General features: G+C 39.3%; 1 protein-coding gene across 1 annotated transcript in view; it reads left to right on the top strand.

Moving 5' to 3' along the window:
• Positions 1–19341, top strand: part of LOC121943023 (unconventional myosin-XVIIIa-like) — a 162213-nt gene that overhangs the window by 51235 nt on the left and 91637 nt on the right. Inside the window, 4 exon segments of the mRNA XM_042486381.1 lie at positions 600–807; positions 2344–2453; positions 8089–8154; positions 18529–18657. Coding sequence (XP_042342315.1) covers positions 600–807; positions 2344–2453; positions 8089–8154; positions 18529–18657 — 513 coding nt within the window.

The raw sequence follows: 19341 nt of genomic DNA, 5'->3' as shown, positions 1-19341 counted from the left end.
TCCAAAAAAAGGTCAAAACATACAGTGTCATTGCTTCGTAAAGGTAACAATATGCTGTATGTATAATAGGATATTTAAGTTTATAAATTGAGTATAGGCATTTGATTTGTATTCTACTAAGGACATCTTAATTGCATTTTTAAAGCCTTTGCACACCCATAGTCCACACACACAGGGGTTTTCTCCTCTCACAACGATGAGATGAATCTCCTCTCACAACAGTGTGAGAGTAAAAAAACTGCATTTTCTTTACTATTCTGTTGGTTTTGCTATACCTATAGTAAAGGAAGGACAACTTACCCTTTTATATTTTTTGCAAGCACATGGAGCTTGGTGATTAAATAATTTCCGGCATAGCTCCACCAGACTTAAACCTGACTAGAGGTCTAAACAGCCAGAGTAATTGACAACACCTGTGTGGGTGTGCAGAGCCTTCACTCAGCTACTGTGGGTTGCATGTAGATGACTGGTTAGCAGTCTTGAACAGACTGCCGCACTGCAAGGAGAATCTGCGATTAAACTACGAGAAGGAACATGAACATGGCTGCACAGTGTATTTTTCTTTTAAGATGTCTGAGTTACCTCCTTTCTGTTTTTAGGATGCTCTGATTGATATGGTGCGTCGTTCCAGGGTTCACTTCGTCCACTGCCTGCTGCCCAAAGCAGAGGCAGTGGGTGGTGGAGGTGAGCCCCGAGTGACGCATGGAGAGAGCCCCGACTCAGGCCTTATGACTTTGGACGTGGGCCTCCTGAGAGCTCAACTCCGAGGATCCAAGCTGCTAGATGCACTACGCATCTACAGGCAAGGTAAGAGCACTTGCTGAAACCTTGGCAGCTATTTTCTCTCTATAATTTATTTTACATTAAATTTTAAATGAAGTCTGAGAAAATAATGATTTCATGGTGATGTCATCAGGGTTATATGACATGGGACCTTTGTTACAAACTATGCAGTTATACAGTTTAAAAGATGTGAACCTTTGCAGGGAGTCCACTCTACTCTAAGACTCTACTCTCTACTGGTGGAACAGGCAGCTGACACTGTGACACCTAATAGTGGGGGGAAAAGTTACAGGACAGCTGGTGGCCAGCAGGCAGAGAGAGACTGTGGGGAACAACAGCATGTTTTTAACATCTAACTTGGTGAATTACGAAATTATTTCTGCCAAACCAGAGCTGATAATTGTTGGAAAAGTGGACTTACTTACTAGATTACTAGCAAGAGGTGAGTTTTGAGTTCTGTCAAGTTTGAATGAAGTGTGTTTTATGAGTGCCGCACATTTATACTGTCAAATACGTACCAGTGAAATTTTAGGTAGGTATTATGTGCCGCCCAAGACTAGTGTTCAACAATTGTTACACTGATGACACCTGGCTATATGTCTCATTTAATTCAGAAAGTCCACCATCAAGAACTGAATGCACTTTGTTCTCCTACAGTTGAACAGTGAAGTATTGTTTTCCATCTTTAGACAATGCCAGCTAAAACAGTCATGCAGAAACAGTTATTTTTTGTTTGTTCTTTTGCTTACCCCCTATTACAGGCAGCGCGAAAGAAGTCTAAGATTCTAAAATTCAGAAGTCAAACCAATGCTTCCCCAAAACAGATTTGAGAAAATTACCCACTCCTCCCCTTCCTCTCACCTCAACTAATGCTAATTATTTGCTTACCCAAATGATGCAGATGGCTTGTGTTTCTGATCTTTCTTATCCTGCAACAAGATCTCACAAGTCCCATCTATTACTCCAATTTATGGCCTTATTTAATTTGTTTAAATTCTTTTATGTTTGACCATTTGATATGAAATACTTGTTGTATTTCATGGTGTTGGATTAATTTGTGGACACCCTTAAATCATTTTTTTGTTTTATGTTTTCTTTTATGTTTTGTTTTTTGTTTTAAGTTTAATGACTCACTATGCATTAGGGAAAGTCTGAATATTTAGACCTCTGCTTATTTCATTTTGGCCATTATGAATCTTAAAATGTATGAATGTACAATGCTAATTCAAAGTACTAGCCCTCTAGTTTAGTCATGTGATGTAAAAGTTAGTGTCCCAAGTTTTGAAGGGGTAGGGAAAGTTGTCCATGACTACAATATTCTCATGGAGACTATCAAACTTGATCTTAGCTGTACGGATTTATATGGCTTATAGCTTTCACATGAAATGGTCCAGTTTTCCTCAAACTTAACCTTAAACAGCCATTGCTGTTACCGTCAAAAGGAAAATAACAGTTGACCGCTGACAAATTGTTGGCTCTCCACTTGCTGCAGACGCTCCTCTAACCTTGGTGCTGGGTGTTTTTGTGCTTGCCCTCTGTGTGCTCCCTCCCTGCCTCCAGGATACCCAGACCACATGGTGTTCTCTGAGTTCCGCCGGCGTTTTGATGTCCTAGCACCACATCTGACCAAGAAGCATGGCCGCCACTACATTGTCACAGATGAGAAGAGGGTGAGTGTTTGGCAGGGTTAGACTGATACTTTGGAGTGTTATTGTGTGTGTATGGATGATGACTGCTGATATGATGGAAAGGAATGTGGTAAAACAGCATTACACACAGCTGATTTGGATAGTTGTCATAGCTAAGGATTTTTATAGAACATTTTTCTTTTTTTGTCAGCAATCAATGAAAAAACTTAAACTAACAATGTACTAGTCTGTCTATCAACCTTGCATGTGGCTCTCAGCCCAAAACCCACGGATTCCTATTGAAGACATATATCCTCAGTAGGAACCATACAAATATATATATTGTCAATTTTTAAATGCTCATTGATTTTCTAAAACAGCTTGTCACTGTAGCTTTTATCAGATGTTACTCAGACAAGATAAAATAGTGTGTTTGCCAGGGACTATTTTTAGCTGCGGATTAATCCACATTTGGCTATAGTGCGTATTTCTGGCAGCAGGACTGTGTATGTGGGATAGAATCAACACAAACCACACTGAATCAACACAAACCACACTGTATGTGAAGAAGCATGTCAGCCAGAGCATCATTAACAAATTCACTTGATTTCTTTTTAAAACATTGTAGGAAGGCAATGAGCAATGTAACAGGAAAAGATGAAAAAAATTAGCAAGAAATTTGTGAAAAAAAATCACAAGAAAACTACCTGAAAAGGGGCAAAAAAAAGATGTGTTTCGGATGTTCCCCATTTCTTTGTATTGTAATATCTAAAAATCTCTCCTGAACTAATTTACAGGTCATTTTCTTGTCAACTTTTATATATCTTTTGTGATTTGGGGGACACCAACTTGCTCACAGCCTTTTTTCCTTTTTTAAAAAGAAATCAAACCAATCTTTTCAGATTTCACAGGTTTAAAAGATTGTAAAAGGCATCTGAAGGCAGCACAAGACTGTATCGGTAGAGAGGGAGGCAGAGGAAACCCTGATTTGAGGCCCTAGCTAAGTTCAGCCACATAAACCTGAACTTGAAGCTTTTGTTATGAGCATTTGGCTCTATTTAGCAGAAGACTTAACTATTGGCAACATTTTCTCTGTATTCCTGAAACACTTAGTCAGTATTTACGTGTTATTTAGTTTTTTGTCAGACTGTTTCTTTCGTCTCTCTTTTTGGCTTACCTTGCTGTGAAGGCACTTGATAATTTCATTTCATTTCATTTTATTTCTGTTTTATTTGAGAAGGGATAGTGCACATTTATCCATATTCAGACAAATGCAAATGCACCAGTTCCTCTGCTTTATGCTAAAAGGCATCCCTGAATAATAAAAAGAATACATGTACAATAATTGAAGACACACAACACTGAGGTAAAACATATACACGTTAAGCATTTACAATGAAGTTAAACAACATAAGCATGCCAATGCTGCAATAGCAACTTTCTCTGCAGTGTGAATCAGGCTTTCATAAAAGTTATGTGTGTGCATCTGCAGAACAGCGAAAAGCAACGCTCTCTCTCTGATATGAGCTCTGATTGGCCAAAGTCTCCTGTTATTAGATTTTCTAAAGCCTGAAACAGAGCCAGGAGGAGGTGCAGGAGTCTAGTTTTCTCTCAGACTGCTTAAAATATAATATGCTTAAAGTTTATCATGGGTTTTTTGCCTATTGATGTCAAAATAAAACTGCCTTACTTAAAAACAGCAACCGAAGGCATCAAAACTCAGCAGCAACAGTGTGTACTTGCAATAGTCTGTTATTTTTCATGAAAAATGGTCAGATTTTGAGAGGCACTCTCTCAGGCTACTGATACTACGCCAGCTACTGATACTTCCCAGCCTGTAAGACAGAGTGTCTTCTGTGTTGCTGGCGAAAATTTGTCCTACAATGATAAAAACAACCCTGATGATGTCATGAGGGTTTGGCTCACCCCAAATTTGGGAAGAATGTTGAAACTAATAAAGCCTGGAGACTCAGTCTTTTTCTCTCTGCCCTCCACATTCTAATCTCCCGGTGTGAACAGAATCCCTTTATTCTTCCTCTCCTCCCGCTCTCCTCTCTCCGCTGTCCTCTTCCTGTTCCAAGAGCGCTCTTGTGTGTAATTAATTATGATTGCGCAGGCTGGCAGCATACGGCTACTGTACTGATTAATTACCGGCAGTGGGAAGAGCTCTTTCTTTCCTCCTCTCTCTTCCTCCCCTCCCATTCCCTTGTCTCTTTTCACTGTTTTTCCTTGTCTCATTATCTTTCCATTCCTTTTGTATAGGAGGCAGAACAGTTTAGGAACATCCCCAAGCATATGATTAATGTCTTCTCTACATTCTGTTCAGGCAGTATATCGGAGCTTTGCACAAAGGCGTGATTAGCCTTTATGAGTGGGAGGTGAGGCTGCTGGAGCAGAAACATCTCTACATTAAGGCCTGTACCTGAAAGTCTTATATTTATAAATCTAAATTCCGATTGGCTGAATGCCTGCTGATTTGTGTGTGTCATTTAAATTTGGAGTAGGAAAAGAACATTGAAATGAATAGCTTTACTGTCAACAGAGGAGATTTAACTGGATTAATTAAGCAGATCAGTGAAATCAAGCTTACCACACCATAACACACTGGGAGTAAAGTGGCTTACAAGATTCCTTTAGGATGAGCTCAGAGAGGATAGCCCGCTCAGAAAAAATAAATAGTACACCGTCCTCTGGGGAGCCAGGAACGAACAGTGGAGAAGAAAGAAAGCAAGGAAGATGGATGAAAGGAGGCAGTCTGAGACGGAGAAGGGCGTATAATTGGAGAATAATATGAAAGAATTGGTTTTCACAGAAAGAGAAAGCGACAGAAAGAGAATATTGGTTTGCAAAGCCTGTCTGTTTTTGTTTTTTTTTTCTTTATTGGCTGAACAAAAAACCCTGTCTGTCTGCTGCTGACAACCCAGTTCTGCCAGTTCTTCTTCATACGGCATGATGTAGCCATGATGTTAGCAGCCAGATGGCGTACCTGCCAAGAGCTTTTCAGACCAACCAAGCAAACAGCAGAGAGGAAATCTCTGTCAGGCTCCTGTCCATGAATGAACAGGACTGTACTGAATGAATATAAGTACACTGGAATGAGATGAATGTTTATATCTGTTTATTGTCAACACATTTCACGTGCTGACCCAAACCAACTGTGAAATCATCTGCTGACAAGCTCGATGTCGATCGACGTCTGTTTTCTTGTGCTGCTTTCAGATGACTTTTACAGTCTTTTAAACCCCTGAAACTTGAGAAAATTGGGTTGACTTCTTTTGAAAACATAGAAAAAAAGGCAATAAGCATCTTGGCAAGAAATTTCCTGCGAACTGCCAAATTTGTATAGAAGAAAAAGACCTGAAAATGAGCTCAGGGAGATTTTTAGATATTATTAAAAAAAATAGGGAAAAAACCCAAATTCATAAACATTCTAACTAGATACTTAAAAGTATGTTAAAGAAAAAAAACAAGGGCTATATATAGAATTTTTCCTCTATTTTTTTACATTTCTTTTTTGTTGCCTTTGTCAGGTAATTTTTTTCTTCTTTTTTTAAAAACTTATTTCTCACTAATTTTTTGGCTGTGTTCTGTTTAGTTGCTAATAGCCTTCTTCCCAAATCAAGTGAACTTGCTGAGGTTCATGTTTCATCGAGTAAAGAGGCTCAAACCTCCATGGAACCTGACATGGAAAGTTCCTAATGTATTAGCATGTCTTATTTTTATTTTCCTGGTTTTCAGTGCTGAGTTCCAGTGGTCTACATGCTTTGTAGGAAGGTCTTTTAGTAGTTGTGTAGAGTGCGGTACTCTCTGATTTTGTACTCCTACAAATGCAAGTGCCTGTCAATCTGACCAAAGCCCTGAGTCAGAGTGAGGTCTATCAACAAAGAACTCACGAGAGAAAGAGAGAGAAAAAAGAAAACTAAACCAAAAAAAGCCCCCAAAGTGGTACCTTGACTTTTATCTGTAGTCTGAGTCAAACCAAAAATGCTGAATCACTTCACTTCTGGTAATGCACCTCGATAGCATCTGTTGTGAGAATTGCTTGTCTGTTAAATGCTAACATTTTTAGAGTCCATTCCCCAATTTTGTACCGCAGGCTTTCTGTTAAATGACTCTGACATTACACACTGGTGGAGTGTCCCCTTTTAATGATGTTTGTGACCACCTGACTTTTCTTTAGTGGCACCATCAGGACAGCGTTTTCTCTTGAAGTCTGATGAACAGTAAAATGTACTGAGCATATTCATGCTTAACAGCACAAATCATTTCCTTGTCCAGACTCCAAGACTTTAGCTCTACAGTACTCTGTGCACAAAATATGTCAAAATCCCACTGACAGGTTGCCATGAATTTATCTTGAGGGTCAATTATGTCCTTAGATTAGAAGTGATCTATGTCCAGGGGTGCCAGGTGGATCAGTGGATAGAGTGGGCGATGTCCTTGTCTCAGCGGCCACAGCTTTGGTTCTGGCTCTGCTGCATGTCGCCCCCTCTTCCTTCCCCCTTTCATGCTGACATACTTTCCTATCTAATAAAGGCAAAATGCCCATAAAAAAATCTTTAAAACTTAAAAAAAAAAAAAAGAAGTGATCTGTGTTCATGTTGTAATGGGACATGGAAATGAAGAGTCTTAAAATATAATTCTGGATTATTTCAACATGTAATTAGTTGTGTTTATTATTTGCATTAGTAATATCACCACACTCACCAAGTTGATTGCTGAGATTCGGGAACACGATGACAGGATAACATGACAAGAGACAGAAGCAGTCAGAGGATTAAAGAGGTTTGAAACAAATCTTCATTTTGAAAAAGGGTGGAGTGTAAAATATTAGTGACACTTTAATCAGTTAAGCTTTTAATTTACAACCGGGTTTCAAAAGTTTACGTTTTCAGGCCCTCAAAATGCCGTTGTCCTATGAATGAAAGGCCAAACTAACAAAAGTTTAATGTTTCATGCAAGAACTGTTATTTTGCTGTGTTCGGGAGGTTTCCTGGGGACAGTGTTGGGTTGGGGTAGTGACTAGGTTCCTGACAGTAAGCAGCAGGTGTCCAAGAGAAATCTAAGAAAATTGCACACACAGTGCCAAAAAAGTGCAAATATAGTATCTAGTATAGTAAATATAGTATCATCTGGGGTTGGCTTTCACTTTTACGGGCAATATTGTTTACAAGCATAACATTATTAGACTTACAATCTAAGAATAGCCAAATTCACCACTTTCCCATTGTGGACTGTTATCTACTGCAACATCAAAAGGCCCTTTGTGGAAAATAAAGATTAGTGTTTTTCCTCTTTAAAGCCCATTTTTCACATATAGTATTCAGATATTGTGATTCTTAATCCTTAAAACCCTCTTGACTTGAAACACAACATTCAAACAGTTCACAGTTTGTCTTCTAAAGGTTTAGTCGGCTCGATGGATAAAACCTGACAGTAGAGGGACCTGAAAAACTCCTCCGTCTCACTTGTTTTATCTCTCGAGGCATATCGGGGGCAGGTGTGTGTGTGTGTTTGTGTTTTCTGGTGTCAACGGGGAATGCTGTTTGTAGCTATAACACCAAACTAGCATCCTTTGGGCACCTGGATCATGTGATCACTTAGAGGAAAGGCTCTGAACAAAGCAGGGCTGTTTTTGTTTATCTGCCTGCTGACTGTTTGTTCTGCTGGTTTCCAGGCAGTGGAGGAGCTGCTGGAGTCGTTGGAGCTGGAGAAGAGCAGCTACCACATGGGGCTGAGCAGGGTGAGTGCAGTCACACACATGCACATGCACACTCTTCATCTTATTATCCATCGAGAAACGTTACTATAATGCTGTGACTTCTCAGGGCCTTTATTAACCTTATTCACTCCAGAGAGAAGTCTTTATTTGTAATAGGCGTGTATTGGAGAAAGAAATCTCCTTTCTTCCTGTGCTGGTGGGCATTTGGTTTCCTGGTTATGCTCTTTGCTGCTGTCAAAAACTCAACACCTTCTTCACAATGTGAATTCATGGTAAATCAATTGTATCTACTTTGCCAATTTTACGTAGTGGGTTAAGATATTTCCTGCACAGACATATCTTAAAGAGTATAATACTGCACTTTCCTATGAAAGGAAGTGTGAAGGAACTGTTGAGATTCAGTGGAGTTTGATTGGAAATATTTTGTGGTTAAAAAAAAAGAGTCACAGTCAGCATGTTTATAAGCACAGTTTAATGGAGCTACAGTAATAGCTCCATTAGGCCATTTAATTACACTACTGTCCTTGTCTCAGTATACAAGGACTGGGAGAAAATCCATTTATTGACAGAAATATGTCTGTGGAGATTTGCACCTTTCAGCTAGTTGCTATTGGACCTTCTTCAGGTTGACCTTCACCTCACATACCAAACAAATTAGCAAGTGGCAAACAGGTTGCATGTTGAACGGTGAAAACATGGATAACGTTTCAGCGCTGTACATTGCTTACACACTCTACACTTTGCTTGGTAGCTTCGTCCTGTTTTGTTTCCTTCCCTTCATTTGCTTTTGGTTTTCTTTTGGCTTTCTTCTACAAATTGAAGCTGTTGGACTTGTGGGTCGAAGCTCAGCGCGGGGACTAAGGAGCATGTGCATATTTGCATATACAAGAAGGAGTATATCAACTCCAAATTGCATTATGTAGGTGTGGTTTTCCAACTTGGAGAAATTCGACTAAGTGCGATTTCATTCACATGAAAATGTTTACATGTATTTTTAAAGTCTACCTTTAGTTGCACTAACATAGTAATTTTGCTTTTTCTAACATCATGTTGAAGTAGTTATGTAGCCCTTTACTGACAAAGGTCACTGGTGACTTTTGTGATAAGCTTTGAGGGATGTCGTACACTGTAAAGCCCTCTGAGGCAAACCATGTTTTGTGATAATGGGCTCTATAAATAAAACTGACTTGACTTGACTTGACTTTTAATGTGAAACATGCAGGAAGTGTTGAGTACAGTCTGAAAGTCTTAAACTCGCAGAATGCGGTGCTCTGGATAGCCAAACGGTACATTCCACCAGCACTCCAAATTTACCAACAGTCCAGTTTGTGCCAGAGTGCGCTCCAGCACTTAGAGTGAGTGTTTGTAAACACACCCTATTGAAAGGAGCATTCAGGGATTTCAGATTGGCATGTTAAATTAATATCAACTGACAGCTGACTTTGAATTTTCAATTGTCTTTTTCCATATTACGTAATATGGACTGTAGATAACCATGGCCAAATCAACCCAGCTTCAGAAAACTTTGAAAAAACTCATATGACAATATTTCAAATTTGGACTGAGACTATATCTGCTGATTTTTTTTAATGTTTTTTTATGCATATAAGACCCTATATTACATATTAAGAAAGTTTTGGGTGATTTGGGTTCCCAGAGGCTTTCAGACCCTTGACCAGTGAAGACCGTGAGATACCAATTGATACCAACATTGTTAATCTATTAGCTCACAAGCCTTGTTAAGAGTGGTGATCAAATCTCAGACATTTTACAGTCATATAAACAAAACATTTATTTTGGACCTGACACAATTTTTAAATGATTATTTAACAGTCAAGCTAATTTTTATACATCTTTCTAAAGGCTCTTTGGATATATATATATATATATATTCATTTAAATCATCTCTCTCTAACCAAAGTTATTAATAAGGCCTTTAAACAGACAATTAGATTTTTGTTGTCTATATACCTACCTTTCTAGCTAAGGGTGTGCTGGGCATGGAGGAGTCGGAGCTGTTTTGTTCCTCTGCAGCGACGAGTCTTCACACTTCCATTCTCACCTTCAGTAGTCCTGGAGTGTTTTGTTTTTAATCTTATTCTTTTCATGGGGAGGAGCTGATGGTTGTGGCTCTCTCAGTCTGTGACCCTTGCCAAGCAGCAGTCAGACTCTGCCAGACTCCAACTCTTTGAGATAAAAAAAAACAGCTAATCACAGGGAAAAAGACAGGCTGATGGTTTTGTTAATTAGATCTGCGAATGTCGTTGGAATAAAGAGCAGTGAGCGCCTTGAGCTGTCAATTAGAGCAGCTTCTTGGCAGATATTTCAGGGAGTTTAACCTTGCCTAGTGTTGGTGCGTGTCAGCCTATACTTGGGCCGCTACTTCTCCCAAGTTCAGCAGAAGTTTCAAATCAGAACTTTTTGTGTTCTCTAGTGTTCATATTACTAATATTACGAATTCGACTTGTTTCACATTATTTTTACTGGCAGATGAGACATGCTCAGGTCCAGCCAACCCACATGGAAGGCAATGTGCCACCAACCCACACACTGGGCCACTTACTCCATCTAATTATACTGTGTATCTCATGCAGTGTGGGAATCATGTTGAATGATGAATAAATGAGCTGCATTAAGTGGAGAATACCATATGATTAATATACTAACATAGTGTTAAGTGATATTGCATCAGTCTTGGACAATAGGCACCTGCCAAGCTGAGCCGGGCAGCAGAAGCCACATACTGTATATACTTATTCAGATGGTTAAAAAGTCGACAATATGAAAATTATATACCTTCAGCTCAGGATGTAAATACCAGTTTCACCAGAATACAATGTCATATTAATTCTTTGGATGGAGAATGATACCATATCTGGCATTATCAAAGTCTGCCATGATATAATTTTATTTTAAATAGATTCAGGGGCCTGTGATCAATATCAGATGACATCATAGGCCCCTTGAACACAATCTGTTACCGAAGAAGCTTCCCCCCTTTCAGCTGCAGCGTTTGCCGTAGGTACTTCAGAAATAAGCAGTGGTGGAGGAACTATTAGATCCTCTATTGCAGAAAAAGTCAGAGGCAGCCCTCCCTATACACTCTGTATGCAACCTGCGTAGGGCCCCAGGAGGTGAGCGAGGGCCCCACCTCTCCCTCCTGCCAGAGTATGAAGCGTCACCTGATGGAAACATGTCACTTTGAGAAAAACTCCCATTTATTGCAAAAAGTTTTTCCGCTCGCATGAAGTGGTATTTTAGGCGATTTGAAAAAGCCATATTTGGCAAAACTGCAATGTAAACACTTTTTTTTTTTTTGATTTTCTAGGTCACATGATGCTATGGCTATATGCTTGTCAGTAGGAACTGGCACCCTTATGATGCAGCAGGAGCTATAAGAGAAGTTATTGCATCGGATATTTCTTAAAAGTTGAGTGGATCAGCTGGAAGTTGTGAATCCACAATTTCTCTTTGAAATTATAGGCTATCGTCTCCCAGAAATCCTTCATATGTGGGCGCTTCTATTATCGTTTGCATATCACGCTTACATCGTCGAAACATTAACGGTAGTGCAGTGGCTGCAATAGAAATAAACCTGCTGATGTTTTGTATCCCTCAGTTTTACTGTGGGAAAGTTTTCCTCCAAAATAAAAGTGTCATCCATAACACATGAAGTGAGGACTGTGCAGGTGGCTGCGTCTCCTCCAGGCTGGCAGATGACCCCCCTTTCACTGCCAAACTGCCCCTGCGATTCACTGCCAACTTGTATGTGGCTCTCTGCCTGATATCATTAAACCATCCCTGCACTGACAAATAGGTCTCCGAGGAGCACAGCAGTTCATGTTAGCCAGATGTGTTGTCTCCTCCAAGGCTGGTTTGACATCATCTGCCTACAGCACTCATTTGTTCTTCACCAACTGTAATGTATACAACAACAGCAGCCTCATTACTAAGGCTGGGACTCATCAGACATTTTTAGGTGTTAAAGTACAATACCTCAGTTTCCATACTGATGATTCTTTCTTGAGAAAATATATAAAAATTCTTTACCAAATGTATTTTTGGCAAGGAAAATAAAAAAAAGCCACAATTTTCATTTAAATCAGGTACTTTACCACAAAGCAAGATTAGTGTCTTTGCAAGGAATGTTTCTGTCTAAAGCCAGAGTTTTTGATCCCACAAAGGTAGCTCTCTTTTAACCTGGCTAGATCGCCATGGTATCTTATGTGACAAACTTAACATGGTCTGAAGCAGGTGCCAGTTTTGGCTCTAAATTGCTAAAAATACCTTTCACAGCTCCGTTGAGTAGCATGTTTCTATAACCAGTAACAAATAAGTATATATTAAGTATAATATATAATAAAAGTTGATTGATTAAAATCTGCTGCATCAAGTTTAAGAGCTGCAGAATGTGCAGCTGACACATTAGAAATAACTGAGTGATAAAATAGGTTATATAAACTCACCCACACAATTAGCCGTTCTCTGCCGTCATCCAAGACATACCCAAAGTAAATTGAGAGCTGTTCTTGTTTCTTTTTTTGTTTCTTTTTTCTTTTTTGTTTGAGCAAACTATTATTGCGACTAACGCGTATTTCTGTCGAAATATACAATAACACAAAAATAGCAGTAAGACGTCGAGACACAAACAGAAAAAACAAATAGGAATAGTAAAACAAACTATTGCCCCTCCCCCCTCCACTACAGGTCCGTTTGTTAAAGAAAAAAAAAAAAAACGACACGGCAATTCACAATTCAAAATAAAGCTTATTTTTGTCGAAATATACAGTAATACACACACGCAAACACACACACATATACATATAATATAATAAAATACTCACTTGTCAAGGGTGATAATCCTCTCCATCCATGAATAGCTCCTCCTGTCCTGAGAAAACTTTGTTTTAGCAGTACTTTTGGCCATATTCACTCTTTTTTCTCTCCAAAACAAACTTAAAACATATGTGCTCTGACAATGACACACGAAATGCACCGGCGCGCACCAGCTGACTGTCTTTTACGCAGGGGATTACCCCTTTTCTACTGAGACCATGAACCAGCATATCCCCATAAACCAGCATATCCCCATGTTTAGAATTTTAATGGCTAAATGAAACAATCATCAGCACACTTGGTTGCAGCTGGTGGGCTTTCTATACCCCCAAACCCCCCTTTTTTCAATGCAGGCATTCATTGGCTTTAGCAGTCTCTAAATTGTATATAGATGCTCAAATTGGCTCAAACAAAATGTCAATCACAAGAGGAGATCCCAGTCGCCATTTTGACACCCAAGGACCAGCATTGCATGCATGCATATGAGGATTATTACAAAAAATACAACAGAAATATTGTACATTTACCGGACGGTCTGAAATTATGCTAAGGGCTTCCCTGGATATTTATTGGTGTAATAATGTGCCTGGACTAAATGTTTTACTGGATTTGGTCTTCTGGACCTCTGGGAGTGTATCACAACTGTTTTTGTTGGAATATTGCAACTTGTTGTGATTGTTTGTTTTTCTGATATAAGTGGTTATAGAACCTTCTGTGGTGGTTGAAATGGTCACAATAAATCAAATTACAAGATTCTCCGCTTTCTGGTGATATGCGGCATGCCATAGACCGCATTGAATGGCTGCCATATTAATAGCACAATGTAATCATGATGTGTTATAGGGCCAGTATTCTTAAAAGGTGAAAGTAGGTAGCATGCAACCAGTCGTTTTCAAGTTAACGTGCTGAATACGTCATTTGACTCTTTTTATGTGACGCAAACAACAAAAACATTCCTCCTAATCTGGAGCTATTTCCAACTGCTGTACAGATGGACCACCTGCCTCTGGCTGATACTTTACCAAACTTTCAGGTACCAAAAAGCCTCTGGCTTCTGTTAGTGCTGCATACCTTTGATTCATTAAACAAACCCCCTAGACTCCCTCATAGTTCTGATATGAGATACTGTTCTCCCACTCATTCCCGCTGAAGAGTGTTAGTATTCACAATATTTCTCATCCCAGCTAATCATTAAAAAAAAGTAGGATTAGACATTTTTACTAATCCTACATCCTAGTCACACTGTGCAATAGATGAAGTCATCAGAGAGTAATAACAGCCTGTCAACAGATGATAACATGTATGCTGGTAGATGCTTTTTCTTCACAAAATCTTTTTCAGTGCACCACCTAAAGGATGACACTAGAAGAACTCATTCATTTTGAGATTCTTGTGTGTACAAGAACAATATTTCTAGGACACATCATTGCACACAACAAATCTGCAACAGAAGAGATGCTGTGAGACATTTAAAAGAGCTTTATCTCTCTTCTACACACACATGGACCCGCAGAAACCTGTGCCATGTCCAGTTTCACTTGATATTCAAGGCTAACAAGTAGTAACGTTAACCTTTAAAAGCACTACAACAGCAGGGCTATGACACACAGGCACCCACAAATAAACTCTCTTTAAGGGGCATGAATGTGCCTCTAGTGACTGTAGAAGCATCACAGGACATCCCTGATTTTCCTGCAGAAATAGAGCTGGTTAGCTCTGCCAAGATACACACTGACCTGTGGTCAGGCAGTGACCCCTGTGTCACCACCCGCCTCGTCACACACTTCACTATGTGAACAGGTTTTTCCGACTGTAAGGAAGGGTTCTGCAAAACGGGAGCCCTTTAACCAGCCAGACAGTTAAGGGTTGATGGGACGGTCTTACTGTGTGTGTGGTTATTTTGATGGAAGTAACTCCAAAACTGTTTAATCAGTAACACATTACTCTACAGAGACACCAACATTACTTTCAAATAAAAGTAACAAGTAATATTTAATATATAAGATTTTCAAATGAGCTTGCTTAACCTAGTGCAAACCACTGTTTTACTGGGCTGACCAATGTTTGATTGATTTGTGCTTTTTATTTGTTATCCATGACCACACCATAGCACTGAGGCCGCTTTTGTTATGGTCTTCAATGACTTCCACTGAAACACAGTCAATTTCAGAATTTCTATCTTAGTATTTCTGGATCTCAGTGCTGCATTTGACAAAGTTAACCAGAACATATCACCAGAGTGACAGGTGGGACTTTATAGCACAGTACTAAGCTGGTTTGAATTCTACTAAAAGGACAGGGACCACTTTTTGTCTACATGTAATAACACATCTGAGTCAACAAAAATGTCATGTGGAACTACTCAAGGCTCCACTCTGACACCTCCTCTGTTTCACATTTACATGCTTCCACTAAATTACATTACGAAAAACAACTAAATATGTTACTATAATTATGCAGATGACGCACAATATAACCATATTGCGGGGGGACTATGGTCCAATATAAGCACTGAGTACACATATTGAAGAAATCAACATTTGGATAGGATAAACAAAGACATAACTAAGATGATTGTTTTTGGAACCATTATGGTTGATTAAAAGTCAGTGCTCAGCTTTAATTGGCAATATCAAAAACTGCAGACCATCCAGAAATCTTGGAGTTGTCATGGATGCAGACCCGAATATCAACAGCAGCATGAAGACAATTACAAAGTCAGCCCACTATCACCTTTGGAATATAACCAGGATGAAAGGAATAATGTCTTAATAGGATTTGGTAAATCTTGTCCATGCATTTATCTCCAGTAGACTTGACTACTGTTACGGTGTCTTTAACCCCCCACCCCCACCCACCCAAAAAGAAAAAACCAAAGACAGCTACAGCTGAATACTGCTGCTCAGTAAGTCCTCACCAAGACCAAGGAAGTAGATAACATCACTACAGTCCTTAGGTCTTTACACTGGCTTCCTGCAGAGCTTGATTTTAAAATACTATTGTTGGTTTATAAAGCAATGAATGGTTTAGGGCCAAAAAGCATTTTTTAATTTTGCTAATTTATGAACCATCCAGACTCATCCAAACCATCCAAACTCCCAGAAATCTACAGGTCCGCTTGATTCTATTAAATAATGCCTTTTCTGTTTACCACCACCTTTAATTAAATCAAATGATTATTTAGTTCTCATACTGCACTATAACTTATTTTATTGTATTTTAAACAAGAATATTCAATTTTATTCTATCTAAGAAAGTTGTAATTAATGTTTTTTTATTATGTGTTTCTCTTGCACTTTGTCTCCATGTTTTGATGTTTTGTGTAGAGCACTTTGAATTGCCTTGTTTCTGAAATGTATTATATAAATAACCTTGCCTAGCCTTAGAAATACCAACTATTTAGGTGGACTGCCCATGAAATGGTTGTTAAATTGACTGGGTCCAAACTATGGGTCACAAAAGAGTTGAAATTAAGCAATAGCTATAAACTCTGTGCATCACATCAGTTTCATGCTCTGTATTATAACTGTAGTACAACTATGTTTTATGTTGGTGAAGTCACAAGCTCTGAATGACATATATTCGGCCATACTTGAAACTGTACTTTCTCCTGTGCTCAAGCAATTTTGAAAATTACAGTGAGAGTTGCATCCTCTGAAGGACAAAGCATCACTTAAATTCTGCTTAATGAATCTACTTCCACAAAGAGCTGCCAGCTAATTCATGGCTGACGAACAGAGCAATGTCTGTCCCCAGACACAAATTATCTAGAAGGAGTTGGAGACATTATGATGTGGGCTTTTCCAGGGGGTGCAGTGTCAGACCGTCATGACTCTTTACAAAAATTAAATTGTGTACTCATTGGCATTTGGGAAGTGGCACTGCTGCTTTCCAAATCATCAGCAAAGAAGATAAAAGACAGGAATATTTCTGGACAAGACTATAATGATATGGCTTGGAAAATCACTGAGACAGTTGTTCTGGACAAGAAAGAAATTAAAAAATACCTAAAGTACCCAGCAGCTCAGAGCAGAATTAACACAGCAAAAATTCAAATCTACATTTGCAACATTGTTTTAGTACCATATTTTGTAAGTTGGCTCCAATGTAAGGTCATGCTTAGACAAAATGAACACAAGATGTACACACTCCTGAGCCTTTGACACTTGGTTCCCATTTGACAGATGATCTGTGTGGCCACTTATAAAAAAAAATTGAAATATATTAATTGCTGTCTGTGACACAAAGTCTTAGACATCTTCCCTGCTTGGGCCTTGGCTTTGACAATACAGTTAGCCAAAGAGTTGATCACACTTGGCAGTAGTGGACAAAGTACTATCAGAATCTGGTGTGGTCTTGTCTTGTATTTGATGCTGGAGCTGAAAGCTTCAGAGCACCAAGCTGAAAACACCCACACCTTTCGTTTTCTATGTAAGCCAGCACACACATGACAACTTAATGCCGGTCACTGCTGGCTGGGCAACCCATGAACAAATGTCCAACATCATATTCTTCAGCTCCGATGCATGTCAACACTGATTTTATCACATACACTCTCTGCATTGGCACATCCCCACTTGACTACTTCTTCTATCTGCATGACCTGTTTAGTATGAGCTTCTTTAGTTCACCTGAGCCAAATGGCCCAGGCAGGGGTTTCTGTTGCAGATCTGCGCAAAACTTAAATGTTTTTTTTTTTTTTGGTTAAAAAAAAGATCAGCAAAAACAGAACTAAAGATGTAGGTAATCAATGTAATCTGCAGTCTTGCTTCTACTGTTTACCTCTGCTGTGCAACTGCACAACTGTGGTGGAAACATGGACTGGTTTGCTAGAAAGCACCAAAGTTCCAAGAATCCTAGACAGAGCTAGTTCAAGAACCAGAGCTAATATGATCAAAAAGTGGTATTAGTAACCCCCTGGACCCTCTGGGTCCCTGGGTCTGTATCTAGTGCTACCTGCGTACAATGCCACTTGCATGTTCGAGATCAGTAATGTAGTGCGGAGGTTTCTGGCACAACTTTACCAACTTCCAAGGTGCATGGAGAATGAATAGAGTAATGAAGAGGTCAAAGAGCTCTAGCAACACTTGATTTGGCTGGTTATGGCAAAGATTTGGAGGATATGAAGTGATGAAATTCCGAAGCAGTTCTATGCCCACTCACTAGTTACTACATGAAAGTGCACTCTATTATGTGGGCTGAGGTCCACACTGAGTTTGCCTGTGTGCCAAAGAGGACAATCACCAACCTTATGCTACATGTTGCTGTGTAGCTCGATCACTGAACAGATTTTTACAAGGTTACAAAACTTTGTAGTTTGTGATAACTTTGGGTTATACCCCACATTTTCTTTAAATTTGATCACATCAACATGGAGTTTAGAAGGCCGTATAAGAATAACACTTCTTACAAATCTATTGGATATTTAGTTGATTTTAACACACTTGAAATCCTATCAAGTTTTACACTCACTTGCTAAACATGATGTACTGTACATCCATGTGCAACATGGAAGTCTTTGTAGCAGTCCTTACCTTAACTCTCCCACTCCTCCTGCAGTTGTTCTTCAGAGCGGGGACTCTGTCCAGGCTGGAGGAGCAGCGAGACGTCCAGACCAGGAGAAACATTACTCTGTTTCAGGCTGCCTGCAGGGGATACCTGTCCAGACAGGCCTTCAAGAAGAGGAAGGTAAGGCTGCCACATGCAGAGTTTCTTCAGCAGATCTGAAGCCTCATTTTATTGTGGTTTAAAATATTTTACCAGGGATCCTTGATGAAGAATCACATTTTATTTAATCTGTGGCCCTAGCTTCATACATGGAGAGACTGTAATTGTTTTTATCTGTTGGCCCCATGTTGTTGACATGAATAGCGTAATTAACAGAGCTTAATGCTTAATGCCTCGTGTTATTTATTTCTGTTTTATGGGGGGTTAGGATGAAAGACATAGTTGTAGCTGTTGTGGCATTTGGGCTTTGATTTCTTAATTAACTGTTGGGGGAATGCATATCTGTGGTCTGAGGAAAACATTTGGGAAATCTTAAGAAAGCACAAAAATGTCAGTAGTCTAATCATTTTATCTGAGCTGAACTTGAGAGCCACTTGTTTTGTTTCTTTGACCTCTCAGTATTATAATGACAAAAACATGATCCGTCAGTCAGTGGCCTCCCACATACAATCAATGCCTGAAAAAGTCAACAGGCTCTTATCCCGACCTCCTGTGGTGTAGGTCAGATGCTGTATCCTGTGAACATCATGACATTTCAGCATTATTCGGCAGTTCACAGTGAAATAAAAGATGTTCAAACCCTATGAGATGATTTTAGATTGTTGCAGCCAAATGAGCTTTTTGGGTGCTTCACAAGTTGTCCTT

This window comes from Plectropomus leopardus, chromosome 5 (genome assembly GCF_008729295.1).
Source record: "Plectropomus leopardus isolate mb chromosome 5, YSFRI_Pleo_2.0, whole genome shotgun sequence".
NCBI lineage: Eukaryota > Metazoa > Chordata > Actinopteri > Perciformes > Serranidae > Plectropomus > Plectropomus leopardus.
The sequence above is the reverse complement of the archived record's forward strand: the minus strand, read 5'-3'. Positions and strand labels throughout refer to the sequence as shown.